At 53.8% G+C, this 18,385-nt stretch overlaps 1 protein-coding gene across 6 annotated transcripts in view; it reads right to left on the bottom strand.

The window, feature by feature from the left end:
• DLG3 (discs large MAGUK scaffold protein 3) overlaps window positions 1-18,385 on the bottom strand; it is a 120,755-nt gene that overhangs the window by 65,765 nt on the left and 36,605 nt on the right. Inside the window, exon 1 of one of the 6 annotated variants that reach the window (XM_090061742.1) lies at window positions 10,845-11,579. The exons of 4 other annotated variants lie outside the window; for them this stretch is intronic. In XM_090061742.1, the coding sequence (XP_089917868.1) occupies window positions 10,845-11,180 (336 nt within the window). In that variant the 5' untranslated portion in view covers window positions 11,181-11,579. Of the gene's footprint in view, window positions 1-10,844; window positions 11,580-18,385 lie in introns of those variants that run through there. One more of the 6 variants, XM_090061741.1, reaches the window with a different exon arrangement.

Below are 18,385 nucleotides of genomic sequence, written 5' to 3' on the forward strand. Positions count from 1 at the left end.
GATGCCTTTGGGTTCTGCTGGGGGAAGCCACAGAAGCTCATCCAGCTTCTGTCCCCGCACAGCCCACCACGGCCTCTTTGCTGTGTTACTAACAGCCCACAAACCGCACAGCGCCTGCGCAGCCCTAAAGCCCTCAGGACACCCTTTGTCTCGCCTGCTCGCCGCGCTGCTCCACGCCGTGCACGGAGTATCCTTCCCTGCCATTCCACGCTATTGATTTTCATGTCTGAAAGTACGGCTGGGAGCACAATTTTCCACTTAGGCTCCAGATGGGACCCAGAAGAACATGAATGTGCGAGTGGCTGCTTTAAAAAAGTCACATATGGCCAGAAGGACTTCAGTCCAGGAAATTCCCATTTGCTTCCTGCTGGGAGCTGTTCCCGAAGCTGACTATTACAGGAGAGGTATCTGGACACGTGTCCTGGTTTTCCATGTGAAGAGAACCCCATGCTTGTAGGTTGCCTGCCTTTCTCAGAGAGCTGAGGCGCCCAAGACCAGGAAGGGAACCTAAAAACAAAAGCAATTGCAAACACAGGCACTGAGCCCTCCAGGGCAGGGGGAGGGGAGGCAATGTCTTTATTTTTGCCTGGGCAGCGGAAGCATGCTGGCAAATTAACTATGCTCCTGATTCCTTGGGGAACTGTAAGTAAGGCATGCCGCAGGAGCAGAGCGTGATCCCATGCAGGAAATCCAGAGGAAGAGGGGTGCATTCAGGAGACACTCAATGGGACTCCCCGATCTCTTCCACCTAAAATGCTGCATCACATTATTATTCTTTGCTGAGCCCAGGCACTGTGCTTGGGGCTGTACAAATAGAAGTGGTCCCTGCTCTATGGAGCCCACCACCTTGGCACAGAGATGCTCTCCTGAATTTTGGGGCTTCTTATAAGACTCCGCATTGCATCATGCCTTTGGTCTTCCCTCTAGTTCTTCACTTTTCAAGAGGGAGGGCCAGAGACTATTGTGGGAACCCGGTCCACTTGCCTCTTTCTGGAGCTGCCTTTTGTTGCCTGTGCAATCTCCCAAAATCACAGCTTGAGAAGCTAGGAGGGGTGGCCACTATTTGAGGGGCGCTGCTTCCAAATGGTGGGGGGGATAGCTTAGGAATTCCAAGCTTGGACTAGGGAGAAAGGGATGAAAAGCTAAGTGGAATATCCAAATATTTTTCCAAACAATAAGGAATTTATAAGCCTGGAAAAGCACTAGGAAGGGAACCCTACACTATGACTGGACTGGTCAGGAAAACACCATTTGCCTTTACCTTTTTGTATGAAAACAGTGATCCACAGGCTGAAGTTCTTTTACAAGTATTTGCCACAGATAAAAGGGTGAACCTGACTCCCAACAGTAAATGCATTGTTCCAAATGCCATCAGGTTGACTGCAAAATCACGTGCAACCTTCCCTGACCTCAGTGACCCCAAAGGGGGCTCATGGCCAAGTCACGCATCCACTGCCATGCCTCTGCAAGGCTGGAAATGTCAGAGAGATCACGTGGGAAGTGCTACAGGAGAATTGCCACACCAGGATTTCATCTCTGCAAACCTCTGCAAAGTGCTGAACAGGGCTTGAACAGGTGTCCACGGTCTGAGCACCTGGAAGCACAGCTGGGGGACCACCCAGGACTGTCCTCCTGTCCCCTTCCCTTGACAAGGCAGACAAATCTCCATGTTCCTGTGATGCTTGGTACATGCACCCAAACACTGCAAGCTCCAGGGGACAGACCTCTTGGTCCAGCTTTGCCCAGCACCCAGCACACAAGGGTCCAGGTCCGTGGGTAGCCCCCAAGGCATTTTCACACTACAGATAAATAATAGCAGACCCCTCCAGTGTCCCTAGCTCTCCCAGGATCCAGCCTTCAAGGTGGAAACTGGAGATTTTAAAACCTGGTAAGCTTTGTACTATGGAGAGCCACCTGCAATTTGCAGATACCTCACACCAAGATCACCTTTGCATTTAGCAGCCTGTACTCTTCTGCACAGACCGCAATGGACCTAACTTAAAACATCACCAGCTGCCTGGCTAACCCCTCCTGCAAGGATCCTTGGCAGAGTTGCTCAAGTAGTCAAGGTTTAACATATCCATGAGCAGCAACATAGCATGCTATGCTCTTCAGTGTTTGGTTCTGGGGTTTTAAACAGAGACTGGGAAAAAACCTTGCTCACTGCAACAGGGACAGATGGGAAAGGAAGCTTTCCTCAGAAAGAGCCACCCGCTTCTGCAGAATCTAAACTTTCATTTAAAAACAATTAAGGCCAGTGTGTTCAAACCTGAAAGTTAAACATCTCGCTCCACATTCAGACCTCTAAAATAAATGACCCAATTTTCGGAAGTGCCGGGCACCCATGACTCCCTTCTGCCCTGATCATTACCTACTGAAGTTGACTCTCTCCCTTCACAAGAACAGTTTGTTCTGTGAGACTTTCATGCAAGTGGTTTTCCTCTTTAAAAACCTTCAGACAAGAGAGGCAAAGAGACTGAACAAGGGAAATCATTAAAAGCAGAGCATGCTTGATTTTGGGAGTTCAAATATTTTTTGGGTTTTTTTAATATACCTTCTCCTATGCATTTAATAACTATCGATGAGATGTCAAGAAACAATTTTTGCACAGTGTAAAAGCAAACCAAGACCCTGACCCCAAAGCACTGTTACAACAGGAGTAAACCAAGGTAACAGAAAGGGTGACTCTGTGACAGCAGCATCCTGAAAACTGCACCCTATCCCTATTCCAGGCACCGCCAGTACTTTTGGGTGGCTCGTACAGTGTCCTGCTGCCCCATGCTAGTCACTACAGCAGTCCCAACACACAACAAGGATTTTCACCTTTGAACATCCCTTGGGTTAGCAGGCATCCAAACATCACGTTTCAGTTCAAAGTTGGGTTTTTAAATGCTGCACAGCCCTTAAATTACTGACATATTTATAGTCCTAGCTTCAAATTGACAACATTTTCCCTCTGGGAATCTATGTCTGTTTTTTTAAACACAGTGGGCATGCATGTGTGTTCAAAAACCCATTCATTAGTGTCTCATAGTGCTTTTCATCTGCGTATCTCACATCCCTTCACAGAGAGAGGTCAGTATTATCCCCATCTCAGTGCTGCAGAAGCTGGGGCACAAGGCAATGCTGTGATCTGCCCAGGGAGAGATCAGACTGCAGGCAGATCTAGGATCCCTGACTCCTCATTGGGCATGTCTACACATTCATTAATGCACCAGAGTTACGGTGCATTGAGTTTAAGTACCTGTATTACCAGGTACTAAATCCATGTGCAGTAACCAGCGCTGCTGCGCAGTGGCCCTGGCGCATGCCTTTTAAACGATGGTAATGCAGAGTAGACTAACACGCCTTTTGCCATGATGAATTAGTTTACTGCGCATTTGGAGTCTCATGTAGACGTGCCCATTCAGTCCCAACCCACTTAAATACACCAACTTCCTATAAGTCACTGCTTAGTTTTACAAGCTGCCTTGCTCTAAACCCATGATTATTACCTCACCTCCTGCACATTTACATTAAAAAAACCCAAAACAATTCAATTGCTCTATTTAAAAAGTAGTTCCAGGGCAATGATTTTAGTGCACTGTCCAATACTCGTCTCCTTTACCATGTGGGGGCCACGATGGACGATGCATGTGATGCTCTGGAGGGGTGCTCTGTGCAATGATCTGTGCAGCTGGGATGACTGACTTTTCTCTTTCCTCCTGGAATGAGCCCCTGGCCTGTGCTGTGTCCATGTGCAGCCCCTGGCAGCCAGGATGGGTATCCCCCGCACCAGTCAGTCAGGAGTGGGGACTCCCAGCTGGGACGTGTTGCTCTGTTCTCCTGGGGCCAGCTTGGATTTGCACCACCAATAACGATGTAAGGAGGTGGTTCTGAATTACACCGTGTTGTGCTCTGACACGGGCACTTGCTCACCGTTTCCCATGCCGCGAGAGCTGCCTCCCACAACGTGTGTCACGAGGGCGCGCGGCTGGAGACTTTCTTCTGGCGGGAGCGATCAGCCATTCTCTCACACGGAGAAGGCAGAGCCCGGTGCAGAGTGGGTCGGCCTTGTTCACTGTGATTTATCGCGTTTAGCTGGATCAACCACAGGAACGAGGGAGAGAGAACACTGATCCTCTGGGCTCAGTCCTGGGAGGTGCTGAGGGGTCTCGATTTGCAGCACACGGTAGGGCCAGGTGCTGGGCAAACACCTGATTAGTCTGAACGCTGGGACTCTGATTAAACCTCCCTAATAACTGTACTCCTCCTGCCCCGTCCCTGTCAGCCTGGCAAGGGGGCTGTAGCTGCACGAGAGATTTCCCCAGACAGAAGCAATGATAACTCTGCACGGTTCTTGTGTACGGCTTCCTCCCCCCAGCTGTTCCCTCAGAGTGAGGAGACCTGCAAATGCACTTTCTTTCCAGTCTGCAGCAGCCTCTTGGCACAGACTAGACCAACTTTTGCACTTCTTTTTTAGGCAAATCCCTACTGGCCCTCTGGGTCTGAGCCTAAGCCATGCGACTGGGCTGCCATGCCCTGCAGTGCTGACTGGACGAGGAGGGGCAGGGACCATCGCCCCATGTGCAGGGGCCGGCAATGCCCGACCGTGGCGTGTGAAGGGACCGCACCCTGCCAACTCTCAGCAGGCGCCAGGCATTCGTTTGCCACGAATGTACTCTGCACAGACCATCTCTCCGCTCCAGGCGTCTGCCTCTTGCAGAAACCTCCCTGCCTTGGCCTCCTCACCACGAGACCCGGCCCCTGCCCTGCTGCACGTCTCTGCGTGCCGCGCCTCTCCTTCCCCACTTTTGGATGGCCCTCTCCTCTCTCAGCTCCCTCTCCTGAGATGGCTTCAGCTACAGTCCGTATGCCAATAATTAACAGCATTATCTCTCCGCTTCTGGTGGCCTATTTCCAATTCAGCCTCCCTCTGCTATTCCCTCATGGACATGCAACCATCCACTTAAGTAAGTGGCCAGATCTTCGGCTGGCATGAAGTGGCGCGGTGCCCCTGATGCCAGCAGAGCTGGGCTGATTTAGGAACAGACGTGGATCTGTGCAGCGTGGTCTAGGCTGAGCTCTTCACCTCCCTTCCTCCCTGTCGGTGCCTCTGGAAGGAGACACCGATGCGTGGGGGGATTTGACAAAGGGGCAAAGGGACCGCGGGCGATGGAGATGAGACTGAGACGCTAGGTCCATGGGGGCCACGGCATGCAGAGTCCTGGCTGCAAGGAGGAGATGGGAGGCGAAAGGATTCAGAGAAGCAAGGGTGACACGCGGCTGCATCAGCAAGAAGGGGCAGAGACGACGATCCCGATGGCAGCATTTCGTTGGGCCTGCACGACACGGGAGAGGAAGCACCTGTGGGACCAGGAGGCCAGGTGCCTGCAGGGGAAGCGGGAGGTTTGGGGGAGAGACCAAGGAGCTTCACTGAAGCCGAGGGCAAGATCTCTGCGAAGGGATCTGAGAAATGCACCGAGGTTTGGGGGCCAAGCTGGGAGCATGCACAGACTTACATCTGAGTGAGGAGCAGGTGAATGGATCTGTGTAAGGGCAGAAATCACTCAAGAGAGGACTGAAGGGAGGAGAGACGCCCTGGACTCGCCCCATGGACCAGGTGCGAGTCGGGGCAGGCAGGGGAAGGACCTGGCACAACACCCGGGCTGGCAAAGAAACCCAGGAGGGGACGGTACTGGGGCAGGCGCAAGCACCTGAGGACCAGCGATGCCCTGTGCCCTCGGCCCCAGCGCAGTGGGGAGGGGCTCTGCCAGACTTGCACCTACACTTAATTCCTAGAAACGGCCCTCTCAAGGGTGGAAATGTTTAATTACAACAAAGCCTATTGCACAGAGAATGCCCCCGGCACCCGGCAGAGCTGGCTCCTCGCACGGAGGAGTCTCGGTGGCGCATGCCGGCCACGCTGGGATGCACCAGTGCTCCCAGTCCTTCTGGGGGGAGCTGACAGGGTCACTGCGCCAACGCCGTTCCACCAAACCTCGTCTCTGGCCTGCAGATCTCCCCTTGCCCATTTCCACCTGCTGCATGGGTCAGAGCTTAACACGCGACAAGCATTTCTTTACACGGCAGGTGTCGAGAGAGGGAGGCAAACTGAACCCCCTTCCTGCTCTGGCTCCTCTCGCCTCCTTCTCCACGAAATGCTGAGAATCCCTCCTCCTCCTCCTCCCCTACCTTCAAGTGCAAAGATTTAGCTAATTTCTTCTATGAATAGAACAGAAGTAGCCATAGCAACGTCACCCTGCCAACCTCCCCACCTCCAGCCTCGCTGTCCCCGGCACCCCGTTCTCTCTCACCCTTCCTCCCACCGCTCCTGCAACATCTGGGGCATCGGTCCTTTCCAACAAATATAACCACTTTCGGCTTCCAGCCTATTTCCTCTCAATTTATCTCTTTCCTTCCAACCTTGCCTTTTGCATCGCTTAAGCAATCAGCCGTTCCTGGCCGGCTAGCCCATTGCATCTCCCCTGATATTTGCAAGATAAGCTCCAGAAATGCTCATCTCTCCAACCACGGATCCTCTCCCTCCCCGGTTGAGCCTTGGACGGGGTCACCCTCTCACTGTTTCTAGAGGGGCTCCTTTGTTTCTCTTTCGCAGCAGCACAAAACCGGGCACCCCCCCCAGGGTGAGGCACTTTAATATTGACAACCATTTCATCCTTCCCAACCATTTGCACAGCCCTCTATCCATGCTGTCTTCCTGCTGTCATTGCTGTCTATCCAGCCACGCAGCTCTGAGGTGCAAAATCCTCATTCTTGCTAACGCTCGAGTCTTCAAGAGGCATCACTGCCAGAAAAGCGAGCCTGCTGCACCCAGTGCCCCAAATACCCTACGTCACTCCCTGTTTTAAGGGAGGAAGCAAAGAAAACCAAGCTCTGGGTGGCACGACTTTCACTGGCGAGCCCCCCGCATCCAGACATGCACAAAGCACATCGGTGCCTGTTGCTTCGCTTCCCTTACCTGTACCGGCACAGTCAGAGTCCTGCTGCAGAGGATGTCCTGCCGTGCTGCCCCCGGGCTCCCCCACACATCTCCAGAAAAGGTCAGCCCTACGCACACACCGCAGACCTCCTGACAATTTAGCAGTGCCAGCAGCGCACAAGCACTGGGCCATACCCTTTACCAGCCCACTTCCATTGCTTAGACATGCTCTTTGAACTCCCTCTGCCTCCGTCATCAGCTTTCCTTCTCCGCCTGCACAGGCTTTTTCTGCCTAATGCAATGATTGCCATTTTTACTTTGACTTGCACAGCAGTGACAGAGCAGTGCAGAGAAGCCCGCTGAATGAGAGGAGAGCTATTGCTTCCCTGGGATCTTTATGCACGAGAGGGTATTTCAGATCAAGCACGGCCAGGGGAGGTGAGCAGGCCTCAAGAAATGGGGGATACCTGCTAAGTTCACCGGCAGTTCAGTTTAAAGCATGGCTGCATCTCACCCCAGCCAGCAGGTGTGGGGAACCTCATAGACACTTTTTTCATCATTTTTGCAGGAAATCCTTAGTGCCTCAAAGAATCTTATCGTGGGTCCTTGGAAATCCTTGATTTCTCTCATTTTAACTATTGTGCTCACGCTTCACAGGGAGCAAAATCTCATTGCTTTGGACCTCTGCTGGCAGAGATGAGCCCCTTGAGCCGAGGCTGGTACGAGCTGGGAGAGCTTGCAGGGCCTGCTGGCTTCCCAGGGGACAGGGCCCCACTTCGGGGAGTGCAAGCATCAGCACCCAGCCCCAGCACCTGAGCACAAGGGATGCACTCGAGAGCAGGCTTCAGCACAGCACATCGGAGTGGCCTTAGATGGAGGTGTGGGAATGTCTCAGCGCCTCTCGGGAGAAGCTGTGGGCGTCAGTGTGCAGAAGAGAGGAGGGGTTTCGGGCTCCCTCGCTCTGCGGATCAGGGATGCTGCCCTGCAAGGGAACTGCACTCGCTGCCTTTTTTCCCGCATGCTAGGAGACTGCATACGGTGGCACCGATTCCTCTGCTACAGAGTCCCTCGCTGCCCTTTCCCAGCACGCTGGTGGGCAAAGCAGGGAGGGGAGGAATGGCTGACCAGGGAAGCCAAAGGAAAACCAGAATAGCTAAGAAACAGGAGAGAGAGAGATGGTGAAAAAAACAGGGGAGAAAAAGTAAAGGGAAGAAGAAGGGATGTGTGAATTAATAATGGGGGCAAACGGGGACTGGGGCGGTGAGGGGCAGAAGGGGCGGGGGGGCCAGGAAGGAGGGCGCCGAGCACAGAGAGAATGCGCGGGGACGGGGCGGCTGGGCTCCCCTGCCTGCCCTCGGATCGGGGGCAGAGGCTTCTCAGTCACTCGCATTGAGCCCAACCGTGCCCCAGAAAAAGGGCGAAGGGCGAGGAGAGGCGGGGAAGGGAGGTGGGCGGAGGCGCAGGCTCATGTCTGCGATTGCAGCGTGTTTGAGTGCAAGGCAGCATGTGTGGGCACAGTACCACATGCCAGGTAACGGTGCACACAGTACAGGTGCTCGTGACGTAAGTGAACATGCACCATGTGGGAACGTGTGCAGCCTGTGAGCAAGGGCCCATTTTGCATGTCAAAGCGTGCTGCGTGCGTGCCGGCAGCTGAGCATGTACCCCGAGTGCGTGTGCATCTGCTGGCATGTGTGGCACAGAGGAAAGAGACTGCAACAAGAGAAGCGAGAGGGGTAGAGCCGCGGCTGAGTGCGTGGGGCTGGCAGTCCCACAGCCCCCCTCTGCCTGTGCTCCCGTTTTCATCTCCACTCTTGGAAGTGGTTCCAGGAACACGTCTCTAATGGAAAGGGGCAGCCCAGGATCCCCGACGCAACCATGATCTGGGCAGAAAGAGAGGCTTGTATCTGCAGCACCCCATGAGGTCTAGCCTGACCATGGGGCCCTCTTTGGTCTCCCAGGACCAACACAATCCCATCTGCTTTGTGCCAGCCACACACAGCTGTCCCTATCTGATCACCTTTTGTCTCTCTGTCCGCAACCGGACTGTGCAGAACATGAATGCTTAAAGACCCAGACATTTTGTCCCTTCATAGCAGAGCAGGAACACGGCTATGGTGTTTGCTGCAAAGCTTTACCCACTGCATATATTTGCTGCACACCAGGGAGCAATTCTGCCTTCTCTGATAGAGTCTGTGCACATACCACATGCACGGCACATTATACATGCAGACCCTGGCTACGACCACAGAGCCCTGCACACAGGCAGGGCATCGCTCATGCTCCGTTTTGCACGGCTAGGAGATGGCTTTGCATTTGTGCCTTCAGCGAAGGCAGCACGCTCCCATCTGTGGACACTCGGACCAAACCAGGCGCTAGAGCGAGTGGCCGTATCACAAAGAGACAATGACGTCTGTTCCACCATTGCAAACGTGAACGGTGCTCTGCCCAGCCCAGCTCTGGCTGATGGAGCAGCCAGGCAGCCATGGCAGCACGGAAATCGGCACTTCTTTCCTTCCATCTTCTTTTGTAATCGTCTTCACGGGGACCCTTGGCCATGCCAGCACCCACCTGCCAGGCCCGGGGGATGGGTAAGGAAGGAATAACAGAGAGGGCTTCAGTCTCCCTGCCCCTGTCTCAGCTCTTCGAGCTCAGTGCCCTGCATGGAGCTACAGCAAAGGAGGGATGAGAAAGCTCGCCAGGAGTCAGCAGGAAAGCTGGAGACGGATTGAGACGAAGAGGGAGGCTGAGGCAGACAGAAACCAATAGCAGGGTTGTTCCTGGGTGCTTTTTGTAAATGCCCATGTGAGAGCTTCAGTTTCAAACCAGATTATTTCCCCCAGCCCCAGATATTCAGACACTAATTAAGAAAAGCATATAAAGGAAAGCAGAGGTCCTGAAGCGGGGGGGGGGGAATGGGGGGGTGACTTCTGATTGCTCATTGTGTGTCCATCTCGGTTGCAGATAACTCTGAAAATAACAGGTAGAAGGGGCAACAAAAAGCCCCAGGTAAGGTTTGAAGCTAGTGAATAGAAGAGGCAGAGAGAGAGGTTGAAATGTCTTCCACCAAAGCAAGGTAAAATGTTTCTCAGGCTGGGTCTAGCCTCCATTTTACTGCTTTGCAAACAGGCTCCAACCATTTTCTCAGCTGGCTGATGGGTTCAAAATAAGAATGGCCTCTTCATGTAAAGGGGAAAGAGAGACAGCTGGCAACTGGGCTGGAAAGAGAGCCCTAATAAGACGGATGCGCACGGGAAGCAATGAAGGCGGTGAAATGGGGCAGAAAGCACCCAGCATAGCAGAGACCAGATCTTGGTTATATAACAGTTGAGGGGAATGGGGAGCGGGAGACGAAGAGTGGGAGACCGGCACCCCAGCCCGGTGGAGGGCGAGGAGCCGGTCTGGCGAGCGAGGGCCAGCGGCGCCAGCAGCCTTGGAGGCTGCCCCCAGGCCAGCATGCCCAGTGCCCGGTAAACAGGGAGCCTTGACATCATCGAGACTTTGGGTGATTGCATCAGAAGCAAGGAACGCCTGGGCCAGGCCATCCGCAAGCCACTGCCCTGGCACTCCTGCTTGTGCCAGGCAGGAGCCCCCAGGAGGCCAGTCCTCGCCCCCTGCAGACCGCCTCCTCCACGAGACCAGCCCGGCCGACCAGGGAACTGCAGGAGCGCCCAGACGCGCCGTCAGACACCATTTTCTTGCTAACATGCGACCCCTGAGGATGATTTATCCCCCTTCTGCATTAGCCCCCCTGCCCCCCCCCCCCGGCCAGGCCGGTCCCTCAAGCCCCTGCATGCCCGTGCGCTCTAGACGACGGAAGTTCAACGCGTGTCTAATATGCTGGCTGCATGTTAACGAGCCCTGCAACAAAAGGCTGCCCTCCTCGTCCGCGCCGGCGTCGGGGAGCTGACCTGTCCCATACCTGTTCATACCAGTCGCGGTTCGAGCATGTGCATTCTGGCCACCAGCCCGTGCTGTTCCCGTTCATCTTGGGCGTGCTCTTCCCCTGCCCCTGCTTCAGGGGGGCAGGGACATTGTCCCGGGAGGTGGGGATGAGTTTGTTCTTGTTCCTGGGGGTGGGAGCGGCTCCCCCCTGGGACGGCAGGGTCTGTGAGCCGTAGCCCCCATAGCCATACTGCTCGTGCTGCCACTCTCCGTAGCTGGGAGGCTCCATGCGCCTCAGGGCCGCCATCCGCGTCACCTCGTAGCACTCTGGGCACTTACAACAGTGGTGGTGCTTGTGCATATTGGCTTTCATAGCATAGACCCCGCCGGGAAGAGAGAGAAGGGCGAGGGAAGGAGAAAAAGACCCCCCTCCCTGAGCAGAAAACACGTCCGCCTCCGCTCCCTCCAGGCACCCCCTTCCCCGCTTCTGTTCAGAGAAGGTCCAGGTCCGGCTGTAAAAAAAATAGAATTACAAATCTATTATCTCCAAAGGGTAGCAAAAAAATAGAAAAGAGCTGTGGCGTTGTGCGTCGCCTGCCATTCAGGTGCCCGCAGGTCCCCGTCAGCCCCAGGCAGGCGCCTGGCTGGGGGGCATCTGTGCAGCCTTCGCTCTGCTTGGTTTCATGAACCTTCCTGGTGGGAGGGAGCGCCCGGGACCCCTGCGTGCGGGCGGGCAGGCTCCTCCCCGGGTCCGGCTTGCTTCACCTGCCTGGCTCAGGCTGGAGGATCCTGCTGCTTCTGGTCCCTGGATGGGAAGGGAGAAGGCAAGAGCATCCCTCCAGCCTCCCTGCTCTCCCGGACGCAGCCAATCCGGGCGCAGGGCCGCAGCAGAGCAGCAGCACCGAGAATGTAAAGCAGCAGCTCTTAAAGGCACCGGTGCCTCCTTCGTGCTCAGCTTCGCCCCTCACGCAGACAGCTGCCAGCCGCAGCCCTGGGACGCAGGGGGCAAAGCATCCGTCCCGGTGGGCATGACGCGCTCAGCACACTCACCGCACCCACCGACCTGCGGAAGCTGTAGGTGGACCCCCCCCCGGTCACTCTGCCCCGCAGGTGACACTCGGCATACCGTATACATGTGCAATCATCACCCATGCGCTCACAGCTGGGCGATCCCCCAAATCCAGGCACCGCGGCCGTCCTTAGACACTTGACACGAAATGACTAACCAGGATGTGATCTCACTATTCGCAATGCTCTCTGCACTGAGGACAGGGACTAGCTAGGGATATTGCATGCACCGAAGCTGTGCCATCTAATTATCGGGAGCAAACCTGAGAAGTTCTTCAGGGTGATTACTGGGTAACAAAGCCAGAATCTGCATTAAAATACGCTAAGGAAACTCCCCTCTCAGCACACAGGAAATAGCAAGACAAAAGGGCCTAATCTCTGGCTTTCCCAGCAACAAGTGACCCAACATACAGCCAGAAAAGGTCCAAGGTTTGCCTAAGATGAGCAGCCTGCCGGCCTAGCATGGGCAAGGCGCATCAGTTTGGGCAGCCATGGCACACCAGGCACTGCGAATGTTAGCTGGAAGTTTGCACACACGGGTGTGTTTTGGCATAAGCAAGTGAGGAACCGTGGCCTGGGGACTGCAGTAAGCACCCATGCCCCAGTGTGACCTCGCTGGTCCAGGTCCAGGCCCAGGCCCAGGCCCAGGCCCAGGCCCAGGCTCCCCACGTGCAGAGCTCTGTGGATGGAGCGTGACTCTGGTGCACCACTGCTCCCTGCCATCCTGCCCTGGACAGTCCTGCCAGCTTCCCTGGTGGCTTGGTGATGGGCACAAACAGGGGCAGGCTGCGAGCGACCTGTCAGCCCAATGCTACCAACATCCTTCTCTCCCGGGCCATCACATCTGTTGGTCTTTTGCCAGAGAAATCATGAACTCCCTTGCTGCAACCAGTGCTGTGCCTTCAGGCACGGCCATCTCAGTGCATGCAAGGAGGGGCATAAAGCACCGCAGAAAAGTTTGAAGGCTCTTTGCAGTACTTTGACCACCACGAGACAGTAAAGGAAGCACTTTGCAGCTGTAGGTACAGAAACCCATGGGGCAGGCAGAGGGAGGGCAGTGCTCTTTGTACAGCTCTCATGGCCCCCAGACAAGTGGTCACTCCAGTACCAGAGGCACAAATGCCAACAGGTTCAGATGGCCTCTACAGTGATTCAGGGTCCAGCAGTACAGAGACAACAAGGACAGTTCCCTCTTAGGAAACATGTCTAGTCAAGTTTAGCTCCTATGCAGGGAAAATTGGAAAGAAGGCACAAGCATCAAATGGGGAGAGGAATCATTTAGAGCAATGTGTATGGTGTGCAATTAGGAGCAATGGGATGAAATCAGAAGAGCAGAGCTGCTATGGAACTCAGGCAAACACATACAACAGAAACTAGACGGGAAACGAGGGATCGATTAGCCCGAGGGATGGTGTCCCCAGAGAAGCAGGAGAAAGCACCACTACGCAGAAGATTTTAAATGAGGCTGACACAGCCCTGGAAACTGCAGGACAGAAAATTCCTGCCCCTGCTTGCAAAGGAGGGTGAGTGAGACCCCCTCCAGGAGCATTTTTGCCGCTTAATTCTGCATCATGAAAGAGGAGGTGGTGGGACTAGCACGGGGCATCGATAGGCACTGAACCCAAACTCAGATGGGGATATTAGGAGCAGGATGGAGAAATCCCACTCCTTGCACGGCTTCCTCCATTCAAGCATTTGGTGTCTGATGGAAGGGAGCAGCTACACATTTCTTCATCAGACTGGAGCACAGAGGAGGTCACCATCCATCGAAGCTAGTAACTGCTGCGACTAGGGATCAAAGGGATCCTATGCATATAGACAGATGAATAAATTATATCAAGCTAAAAGTATGTGTGAGGGGGAGCCTACCACACATCGGCTGCGCTGCAGTAACTGTCCTGTGTGATTGCTCCTATCCTGTGGTAAGTGGAGGCTAAACCAAATGAAACAGGCCAAGTTACTGCAATGTAGCTTCTACTTAACCCTGGGACAGGAGTGGACACACAAAGCAGTCACCGTGGAGCAGTAAGTCCTCCCCCACTTTTAACTTAGTATGTTTTTGTTCATCTCTCCAAATCCTGAGTTATCCAGATGGTTCAACTTATACCCACTTTAATAAACTTCATCCTCTCGGTGCCTTTGGGACCAATCAATGCTGCCCCTTGATTGCCAGCAGCAAAGGGCCCTGATTTAGCAGGTATCTGCTAGCCTAACTGACCACAGGTCCAGCCCATATTCCTAAGAGATACTGCATCTACTTCGCAGTACTGTGTTCAGTTTTGGCCCCCACACAGATGAGGACTTGCTAGTGCTGAATGGAGTGAAAAAATCACTGCCCTTGATCTGCAAGTGGCATCCCTGTTAATACAACTCAGCATGGTGCTGGCTTTTGTTGAAACAAGAGCACGCTGTTGACCCATATTAATACAGTTATTCCATCTCAGCTGCAGGACTTTGCACTTGTCCTTGTTCTCTAGGTAGCCTGGTCCAATGCTTGACCATCCTCTGCTCTATAATCACCTTTCTTGACTCTCATCTAATTGACCACAGACCATTTTTCCAGTCTACCCAGGTCATCCTGGATTCTAGTCCTGCCCTACAGAGTGGCTGCAACTCTGCCCAACTTGGCGTCATCCACAAATTGGCTAAGTGTATATTCAATCCCATCATCCAAACCATTAATGAAGACGTTGAACAACACCAGGCCCAGGACAGACCCCTGGGGAACCCCATTAGATACTTCCTCTTGACTAGACATTAAGCCATTGGTAGGATGTTTGGGACTGGGCACAAAGTTCCCCAGATGTCAACTGTGGCATTATTTTAACACCTGCCAAGAGCCATAGACTTAGAGCTGTCAAAAGTCTGTGACAAAATGAATCACAATGCACCTTTACTGGGAAGAAGTGATATAATCTGAAGGGAAATGTATGGATTCATGCATTCACACCAATACATTACTGGATTCCAAAGTATGTTAAGACAGAGAGATGGTGTCCTTGGTTCCCAATTTCTAGGTCTTCATGGGAAGCCTAATGTGGCAGAGATATAGGAAATGCTCCCATTTACAATTTATGTTTCTCTGCAGTGACATTTGGTGAAAACAAGGCTGGGGGAGAAAAGCAGTAGTTGTAAGAGACAAATGTCGGAGGCACAATTAGCCCAGGGGGTCTTTTGAATATTGCAGTAGAATCCCAAATGAGTTAAACTTTTCTCAGACAAACTGCTCTCAAATCACAAGGAGATCTTCGCAGTAGCAGTAGCATAAAATCATAGAGAAGCAGGGCTGGCAGGGACCCTCCGAGGCCACATCAGATCCAACCCCAGCCTGAGGCAGGATCAGCCCTTCCCAAACCGCCCTGTACAAATTCACAGTCTGACCTTAGCAAAACTACGCAGTGAACCCTGACACAACGCAAGATATAACACCTGAACTGCTACAGGGAAAGCAGGGGGGCCGTGGCAGCCACCTGCTGCAAATACCCTGAAGAGATCCCAGGAAGAGGGTCTTGCCCCTGCTACCAACCTGACCACGGGGCATAAATCCTTCCTCGCCCTGAATGTGGTGGTCGGTCTGACCCCGAGCAGAGGGGCAAGACCCTCTAGCCAGGAAACTCCTGGTCCGAGTCCCAGCAGAACTGGCACAGCCCAGTCCCCATCTCCAGCCAACGCCTTAACGAAGTCTTCAAAAAACCTGACACAGGTAGCAGCAGGATGGGAAAAAATTCCCTCCTGACCCCAGACAGTGACCAACAGAGCCCAGAAGCATGTCTGGAAATCATAAACCTGATCATGGATGGTTGCTCCAGAGCTGGTAACAGCCAAGGTTGCAGCCGGAGCTGGAGATCACCTCGGAAAGGGGCTGCATTGCTTGAGAAGGGAACATAAAAACTGTATTTGTGGGGAATTGGGCTACATAAAGCAAGAGCTTCTTGGCCAAAGCTGTTCCATATCGGTACAGCCTGTTACCAGTATCAGTATATTAATAATGGCATCTCTCTTTCCTCCTGCCCAGCCCAGTCCTGCAGCCACATCAGACATGCACACACAACATCACAGTCTAACCGGGATGTCGAGGCATTTTTTCTGTGCTAATTTCAGCCAAGCGTGAGAAACGCTAGGACACGGCACTGATTCACACAGGATGCTGTGTCCCATTTGGCTGTAACTCCATGTTAGCCTGTGTTGTTTCACCTTCTCTCCCAAAGGCTTCATACACTGGGGAAAAGGTAAGGAGATTGCTGTACTCCTGAAGTAAAATGTTGGAGGTGGAGGAATACCTTCCCTGAAGAACGTGGGTCAGTCTTAGTGACAGGACCCAAGCCATTTCAGGATGTTTCTGCAGGGCTTGAGAAGAGGGACAGGAGCATTTATGGACTGACAGCTTCATACCCTGCAAAAACCCTGAGCAGGATGAGCACGGGCAGGATTCACGTGTCTACAGACAGAGATGGAAATCACTAGAGCAACACCTGCTATTGCTTTCTGTTCCCTGGGCTCTCCTGGAAGCAGACTGGGACAGTGCAGAGCACCATCAGCTGCCAGCTATCCACGGAGACTGGCTGTTGTTACCTCTTCATTAGTTGGCTCAAGAAAGGGAAGCCTCTCCCAGGTGGTACGGCACATCTCTGCCGTCGAGGGATGGTCTCTCTGGTGCCAGATGCACCCCGGGGGCGTTAAGGTGTGCGACCGCTTCCCCTGGCCCAGTCAACCCTTGCTAGCCAGTGCGCGAGGGGGTCTCGAATGGCCATGGCTCGGCCCTGGCTCGCAGCCCGTCTGCTGTCAGTTCTTCTGTGCCTGCATGTGGGAACAGGCTCAAGGCTTGGGACGAGGGTGCATGCCTGCCTCTGCTCTTGGCTTATCTGCGGTGCCTACAAGCCATCTCAGGAGTGGGCAATCTGCACGAAATAAGACAACAGCTCTGCGCAGCAGGAGGTGCCATGCCCCGCAGCCGAGCTAGGCTTATTCTTGGGACATTTTTATGCCAGGTGTATCAGGCTTAGCCCCGATAACACCAATCAGCCTCCTGCAGGCTGTGCCCAGAGTGATCTGCCAAATGCCTCCAGACTAAGGAGGAGATAATGGTCTTAAACGAACAGATGGGGCACAGCGGAGATAATGTTTCTATGGAGACTGGGTCACAGGGGAAGGATGGATGCAGGGGCAGCGCGGTGAGCCCAAGACCCGGGCCCTGCAATGACACACTCCCAGCCCCACAATGAGCCCTGCACCTTGATTTGCAGTTAGGTCCATGGGGGAGGCCAAACATACCGTCCCTCGATGTCATGACCCCTGATGGGAGCCCAGAGCCGCTGGGACAGCTCCTGTGGCCCTTACTTGGGGGATCACGAATAGGCAGCTCCTCCATAAACACCTACCGCTCGTTTTTGTGACAAAAAAATAAGGCAAACCAAAAATATTTCACAGTCGTAGCCATGGAGGAGGGTGGCTGGTGCATTAATGCCTTCACCATGGAGACCTGGCTGCAGATCCCACACAACAGCCCAGGTTTCCCCTCTCTAAAGGAGACCCCGACCCTCTTCTTAACGACTGTCCTTTGCTGCCAGCTCTATTGCTTATTGGCAATATCACAAGACCCCGGCAGACCCTCGCTAGGGCGAAGGGCTTCTGTTATAATTGCAAAACGAAGCCATTTGATGGAGGAAAACTGAGCAGTCCAAACCATACAGAAATCCCCTCTCAGCTGCCTGGGGCCAGGGTCTTCCCTACAGCGTCGGGTCCAGTCCTCGTGACCACCGAGGTCTTTTCCCTCTGGCAGTCAGCATGCTGCTGCGTTCATCGGTGGTGGAAGCACAGCCCAGCAAATCCACCTGTCCAGCACCCTGTGCATGCTGAATACCTCACTGCAGGAGATACAGGACTAATGTCTTTTCTCCCCAGGGACCCATTTGGGTAGGATGCTACCGGCACAGAAAGGATCTCTCCTCCCAGGTGGCCGCAAAGCCCTGTCACACTCCACAGAAATCACAAAAAATCCCTCGGAGCAGCTGGAAGGGGCTGGCGAGCGGCGCAGCAGGTGAACAGCGAGCCCGCGGCCCTGTGGGACCACTCCTCCTTCGGAGGTCACGTCCCAGCGGAGCCATCGCTGCAATACTCGCTGGCCGTCAGCAGCGGTAAGGAAGTGGCATGGATGTTTCCTCAGACTTTCTTACCGTTGAGAAGGTTATTTGTAGCTAGAGTGTTCCTCTACCCTGACAGGAGCCCGCAAATGGTATCAGAGGGATTCTTGCTTTAATGTCTCCTCTTTCTTCCAGTTCAAATGTCCACAGTTTACAAATAAAAGAAGATTTTTTTTTCTGCCTGCCAGTGCAACAACCCCCCTGCAAGCTCTGAGAGCCATGCTGGGGCTTCCTTTCATCATCGCTTGCAGCCACAGCAGCAATAAATATTCAGGGAGCCAGATTTCACCCTCTGTGCCTGCCCCACCGATGGAGCGGCACGCGAGCAGAGCTGACCGAGACTTCTGCAGGTGATACACAGGCCTGAATA

The sequence above is a fragment of the Crocodylus siamensis genome, chromosome 8, assembly GCF_052110815.1.
Source record: "Crocodylus siamensis isolate JL-2025a chromosome 8, ASM5211081v1, whole genome shotgun sequence".
NCBI lineage: Eukaryota > Metazoa > Chordata > Crocodylia > Crocodylidae > Crocodylus > Crocodylus siamensis.